At 47.7% G+C, this 6,771-nt stretch overlaps 1 protein-coding gene across 2 annotated transcripts; it reads right to left on the bottom strand.

The window, feature by feature from the left end:
- Positions 1-1,347: 1,347 nt before the first annotated feature.
- LOC135901906 (uncharacterized) lies at positions 1,348-6,412 on the bottom strand. Of its 2 annotated transcripts, none has more exons than XM_065431735.1 (3): positions 6,353-6,412; positions 4,117-4,389; positions 1,348-2,139 (listed from the first exon to the last, which is right to left on the bottom strand). In XM_065431735.1, the coding sequence occupies exons 2-3, from the start codon at positions 4,382-4,384 to the stop codon at positions 1,892-1,894; spliced, it is 516 nt and encodes a 171-aa protein (XP_065287807.1). In that variant the 5' UTR covers positions 4,385-4,389; positions 6,353-6,412; the 3' UTR covers positions 1,348-1,891. The 2 variants fall into 2 exon arrangements, with proteins under 2 accessions (XP_065287807.1, XP_065287799.1); XM_065431727.1 differs by having other exon boundaries at positions 6,237-6,386.
- Between the last annotated feature and the right edge of the window lie 359 nt (positions 6,413-6,771).

Genomic DNA, 6,771 nt, shown 5'->3' with positions numbered 1-6,771 from the left:
GCCGTCGAAAAATTTTAATAATGTTTGTTTACTTATTTGAAACTGAGTACTTTCTTCAAGATGATCAGTTTGCGAAGCCACGAAGCCACTTAAAGCCAGAAGGACGACGTTTAGGCAAATCCATGTAATCCAGGAAAATCCATTCAGCCAGTACCCCCACGCTGGCTAAAGCGCCCTGATTGCAGCTCCCGCAATCACTAGCGCCACAGTTTCCTCCAGTAACTGTATGAAACCCTATGGAAAATACGAGCAGGACGGCCATGCTCGATCTCTTAGCCAATAAGAGAAACCAACCATGACCCGTGTTCTTAACAGTTTGGCAAATGTCATGCGCGATCCGCCAACACCGCGGTGATCGCCAATTTATTACATGTATTGCTATAAGAAGTGGCGGTCAGTCAAACACCGGGCAATGAAGAAACCTTTTCTCTTTTTGCGAAAGGGAACATCCATTAACAAGGGGGCTGGCTTCATTATAAGTCCTTATGATAAAATTAAAGACCATTTCTAAGGAAATTTCGAACCATGTTGGAAGCCCAAGTTCAGATAGCGTAAATACAGAGCATTCTCCGTGTAAAGCTTTGTGTTTGAAATCCGAGTAGATACATCATCAAAAGCTCGACAATGTAGACGTATTCTATGCTTAAAAAGGAAAAGAAAGAAAGAAAGAAGGAAAGAAAGGAAGAAAGAAAGAAAGAAAAGAAAGAAAGAGAAACACCGCCATTACCTTCCTACCACTTGCCTGTGGTGACGCACGGCCCGATGCATTGAGAATCAGCGCAGCTTGCCGGCTTGATCTACGGGATTAGGCGGCCACCGAGGGGACGCTGATTATCTCGGAGTCCGGTATTTAGGTCCTGTCCGCTAACCATCAACTGCTCGTGTAGTCTGCCGAGGAGCTACTTAGAGGCTGTTGATGAGGAAACTAGACGATTGCCACTCATGCAGCTGTGCCAAGATTGTTTCAATAGTATACACAACTTGTTTATGACTAATTGAGTCGAAGTAATATTTCATTGTAGTTCGCCTTTGAAAGAATCTTTGAAATGCCCAAAACCTTGTTTTATGCTAAACGTTCCATGCACACAATTCAGTCTCCACAGCAGCATGCTGCAAAATAACTTTGTTTCGACATCGTGTACGAATTCACTGGTGCGAGTAATAGCGCATAATTATCTAGGGCCAACTTCCCAAAGCTTTTTGTCCGTAAGCGTTGCCATTGGGCTGCAGCCTTCGCTAATACGTCCAGCATCAGATTTGGCTGAGATTCTTTCTTACAAAGAGCGTAGGAGCTTTTCATAAATACGGACCATGCAGCGTAGGTATTAATGCAATTACAGAAACCGGTAGGTAAAAACCCTATGTCTTGTCACAATTGTACATTTACATTGTGTACTCGGGTTTGGAATGAATCACAACCTACAGAATGTCCTTGCCCGAAACGTTGCATTCATAATATTCGGCGATACGTTTCGATGCAAACGAATGTCAACAAATATTTACGTCTATTTTTACAAAGGAAGTAGCAAAACATAAAAACTAAATAGACGCGTGAGTAAGACGTTTTCAACAAGTTAGCACGTAGCGTGAGTTTCGCACACAGTGTTAATACAGCCATCAATGAAGGGGTACACGCCCACGCTAACATCCTTTTTAAGGAGTTTTTTTTTTCTTCTTCTCTCAAGCTTGACCACGCACGCACCTGGAAATTTTGCTTAAATTGCGACAGCTGGCGCTTGACCGAGCGTGCGCGGGGTCAACTGTAGTGACAGGGCCTAGGCAGCAGTAACATAGGGTCACGTTGCAGCGGCAATACAAGTCGTATGCACTTCGGGAGCAAGTTTGTGGCAGACGAGGCGCAGCGGTCGACGAACGGGTGAGCTTCCGGCGCTTAGCGACAGGGGCCCAGGCGAATGGCGGCTTCTTCGACGCCCCTGCGAACCTCTTCTTCCAGCGTCTGCACGCCAAGCTTAATTTTCTGAGCAGCCTCGCGGCCAATCGCGTTGACGTCTGCCACAATCATCAGGATGCGGTCAAGGAACGTTGCTGGCTCAGGAGGGAACACCCAAGTCTCGTTCGCCGAAGGCGACGGAGACCTGGTGCCGGAGGCGTCTTCTGTCGAGAAGTCTTCGGGCGCAGCTGCAGGACAACAAATATGGGGCAGATACCATCGACGTACGATTGTGGGTGTAAACGAATACCGAACGATTCCATAAAGATATTCGCTTTATTAAAGGAATGATGCTCATGGAGGCGCATATGTGTTACAGAATGTTGCAGTTGGGGACGCCACATGGGAAATGGCCGCCATGGGAACGACCCAAAGCTTTTCTTTTTTTCTTTTTGCCTTCTTTTCCGACTAGCTTCTTTAGTTTGTGGGTTAGGCTTTGTACATAGGGTACAACGGTAATCGTTTTTCCTGGCGTCTTTTTCATAATAACCTGCTTACAGCAGTCGCTGAAGGATTGCTAAAGAACACGAGACGCTGGAACAACAAAGTCTAAGAAGAGAGAGAAAAAAGAGTCAGGTAACGAGGCTACCGACATGGTGCTTAAGTAAATGAAGTATCTTTCTCTCTTGTCGAGATGCGCGCCGATATGTGCGATTCTTTCCTGAGTAATATATATTTCAAGGCTACATACTTGCAAAGCTATTCGCGACTGATTTCACTGATCCTACGGTACTTCACAGCGGCAGCCCCTGCATTAAACTTATATAGATCAACTAAGAAATCATACGGTGACATTTTTTTTCCTTTTGACTTAATTTGCCAGCCTTTTTACACGTATTATCACATCCTTGCTGCTACTGCTTGAGCTTATAAAAGAGATAACGAACTTTACAATGATGGTAGCAATTTGATGTTAAGCTTTGCTCTCGCAAGGCGAATGTACTTCCAAAACAATGGTCATGGGCAAATTTCTTTACTAAATGCGTGGCAGTGGATTTAAAGATACGTATATTGCTCCTTTATTAATACGCAGACGTGGCGCGGCTGAAAACTTGCCGGCACTTTCTTGAATAGCTGAGAAACTCGAAACTCCAAGAAACTCGAAACGCTTTCCTTTGGCTAGAAAGTGCGATGTTTTGCAACGACGCCCTCCCTTTAATTAAGAAGAAGAAACACGGCGGGCTTCTCGAAGTGGCGTGACCCAAAATTATACATATAAACAGGAGAGCCACCGGAAGCGCTTGCCCGAACCGCCACACTTGGGCGCTTGAATTTAAGTGCACCGTAAAGTCGGAAACAAACGTAGTGCGGGGCTTTTGGAAAGAAGGCTTCGGCTTTCGGCACATTTGTTGCAGCGACTAACCGCGGCTACGATATACTATTGCACATGCGCAGTTAAGGTGTACGAAATTCGTGGTTTTGCATTCCACTATCATGTTCTCCGCGGTCGCTCGGTGTATAAACGTTTCTTGTGCGTGCCCGGTGGGACCCTGCGAGCGCTCGAATTCGTACAACGCTCGCCACAAGGTCGGAGCGAACAGATACAGATAAAACACATTTCCTAAAGCGACGACGTTGCAAAGTGGACGTTTGCAATGCTCCGCCAGCACCCTCCGGAAACGCTGATAAGCCAAGCGACCACAGAGATTATGAGAGAAGGACGGGAACTCCGTAACCTAAATGCGCGCGTCCAGTAGTTTGTCGCAGCCACGGCTACCCGTTACACTTTTAAAAAATTTTGCACCTTTGCGCAATAATCGTCTTCTGTCTTGCCCGCATCTTCTTTCTTTAACGCTGCGAGCCCGGCACTTCCAAGTCACGAACGGCACACGCGTTGTCAGCGTGACATAGCATTCTCGAAAGGAAAGTAGAGAGCGCTGAGTTTTCAAGAAAGGAAACGCAAGCAAGGCAGATGGCGATTATCGTTGTGGGACAAGATAAGCGCCAAAGGGTGTCAACCTTTTTTTATGAACGTAGAGGGTGTAGACTGCACAGCTCGGGACCAGAGCCCCGCACGTCGCTGTTCGCGTTTCGTTCTTGCGTGAGAGTGGCGTTAAGGAAACTTTCCTGGTGGTCACGACCAGTACGGTGTATTGAATTTTACGGTACCTCTCCCTGGCGACCTGTAAGACCCAAAACCCCATCGACTGTTACGGAAGCCGTACCGAACGTCGCATCTTCTACGTCCTCCTTAGCGCTGTCGTCGTGGCGGCGGTGCTTCTTGCGGCGGGGCCGATGGTCGTCCAGGAAAAGCCTGCGCAAGTCCCCCTGGCTGATGGGCAGCCGGCACTGAGGGCACGGGGCGTGCGTGGCTCCATTTGCTTCGCACCACTGGGCCAGGCAGGGCCCGTGGAACACGTGACCGCACAACGTGGCCACCGGCGGCGCCCGCCGGCGCAGAGACTCGATGCAGATTCCGCACGTGGGACACATGGCTACTACGAGGGGAGAGAGGTGAGGTTGGAAGGTCGACGTTGATGGCGAGAAAAGGGGGGGGGGGGGGGGGTCATCGCATTACAGCGTCACTTGAGTTCGGTCGCCCAGGGTTGACTGCCGGCGTTTCCAGGCTACTTGAAGTGGGTTGGGCGCTAAAAGCTGTGTGCCGCAGTAGTCATAGGTAGGAGTAGACCCTTGATGTTAAGATTATGTATCGCGCTACACCGACTGCGGTAAAATACCTATACACGACGTTAACTTCACTTCAGTTAGAGAAAATAGATTTCACTGACTGGTGGCACACGACGCAAATGACTAAAAGGAATGCCGAACGTGATACGTATATCTTACAGATATCCCGTATATTGGCTACGTGGGTTCAAGAAAGAAAAATGCTTGAATAGATTTGTACAGTGTGAATCACACTTTTCAGAGTGGTCGAGCAGCCGGCTGTGGATTGCGTCAGCGGCCGCAGCAGCTACCTAGCATCTGTTCTATAGCGCATACACCGAGCACTTGTCATGACCCCTGCCTGGTATTATTACGGTGGACTCCGGAAATTTCGACCACCTGGGGTTCTTTAACGTGCACCTAAATCTAAGCACACGGGTGCTTTCGCATTTCGCCCCCATCGGAATGCGGCCGCCGTGGCCAGGATTCGATCCCGTGACCTCGTGCTCAGCAGCCCAACACCATAGCCATTGAGCAACCACGGCGGGTTATTATTACGGTGTCGGCCTGTTCTTTCTGTTCACGATAGATGGTGACTAAATTGACTGAGTGACCACTCTAGAAGAGTGTGGCTCACACTGCTCAAACATTGTACCGGGCGTCGATGCGTAAGAAAAAGCTTGCGCCTAGAATGCATGTAGATCTTAGCCAAAATACTTGAATAAATACGTATCTTTTAAGGTTAACTAGCTTTCAAGGCACACGACATTGTTGTAAATGCCTTGCCACAGTGTATAGCCCTACAGTTGATACCAAATTGCACAACGAATAGTAGGGACTTGGTGAGCCTCGAAGGTATCGCAGAAAACAGTATTTGGTGAAAAAAAAAAAGCAGAAAACCTATCTCTCCGTGCTTCAACAGGCATCTGAAGCTTATAGCTGGTCTCTTCTTGTAGGTGGACATCCTAAATATTACACAATTCATGTATTAAAAATCAAATTCTGGACTTTTACGTGCCAAAACCACGATATGATTACGAGGAACATCGTAAGGGGGGAGGGGGGCGAGCTCCGGAATAATTTCGACCAAGCGGGTTTCTTTACCGTGAATGCATGGTACGCGGACATTTTCACATTTCGGCCCCATCGAAATATGGCCGCCGCGGCCAGGATTTCATCCCGCGCCCACGGGCTTCGCAGCACCAACACAGATATCGCGAGCGTGGGTCGCATTGTCACGAAGAAAGATACAAGAAAGATACATTTTATAGTTGAAATAATTGACATTGGGGTGTGATTTTGCTGTATAGAAACTTTCTAATCACCCTTTGGTTCGCAGGCTTGGCGTGTGAATACGAGTTATGACGCTTAAAGGAGAACGGGCATAAAGAATCGTTCCAATTATTTTTTAGCTTGAGTCAATTCATGCGTGCACGACGTCTAAATCCGTTTATATATTGCTAAAGCCGTGAATGGTAAATGTACGAAGACTGGATGAGATAACCTAGCACACACAGCCCAACTTGGTCATGTTATGTAGCGGCTTTGAGAAGCAGATCTCAAAATCAGCAAATTACAGTGTTGCGAAGAAATGCAACCTAGAACAGATCGCATAAAAAAAAATGCGATTAAGGAGTCGCTTTCCTTCAGTGGAACGTGGTCGATGGTCAATACTCACATTCGGAAGATTTATTCTTCACGGTAGTATATAAAAAAAAATTTTGTTTGTGTCACCGCTTCTAGTGGATGACACACCTAGCAGAATGGTCGCACGAAAGCTCGGCTGGCGCTTACCGCCGGGTCCATGTTTACACCGTCGTTTTCCTCCTCTTCGTTAGGTCTGGCCTATGATGGTGCTGAAGACGCTTGTCACAGCTGCGAAAGGAAGAGGAGGAGGAATGAACGTTTATTGTGTGAAACAGCGAGAAAGTGTTCTTTCTTCGCCCTATTTGGGCGGCTCTCTTAGTCCAGAAAGCCGTTGGCTAATGCCGCAGCCCGGGCCCGGTCCACCAGACTTCGCTGATCTTCCAGGCTCTGTGCCTTTAACATTGCCTCCCACGTTTCTTCGATCGCTTGTAGCGCTTCAGGGGCATCATCATGAGTGTTGTTCTCGCGGTGTGGGCACACCAGCACCATGTGTTGTAGGGTGTCTGGTACCTCACAATATCGGCATAGGTATGAGAATTCGGTGGGGTGCATTCGGTGCATGATAA

This window comes from Dermacentor albipictus, chromosome 1 (genome assembly GCF_038994185.2).
Source record: "Dermacentor albipictus isolate Rhodes 1998 colony chromosome 1, USDA_Dalb.pri_finalv2, whole genome shotgun sequence".
Classification (NCBI taxonomy): Eukaryota; Metazoa; Arthropoda; class Arachnida; order Ixodida; family Ixodidae; genus Dermacentor; species Dermacentor albipictus.
The sequence above is the reverse complement of the archived record's forward strand: the minus strand, read 5'-3'. Positions and strand labels throughout refer to the sequence as shown.

Bases quoted from the DNA above. Each gene is read 5' to 3' on its own strand.
- LOC135901906 (XM_065431735.1), bottom strand. From the start codon at position 4,384: ATGTGTCCCACGTGCGGAATCTGCATCGAGTCTCTGCGCCGGCGGGCG. The intron at 2,140-4,116 runs GTACGGCTTCCG...GTTGTCCTGCAG, and splicing joins CGTAGAAGATGCGACGTTCG to CTGCGCCCGAAGACTTCTCG.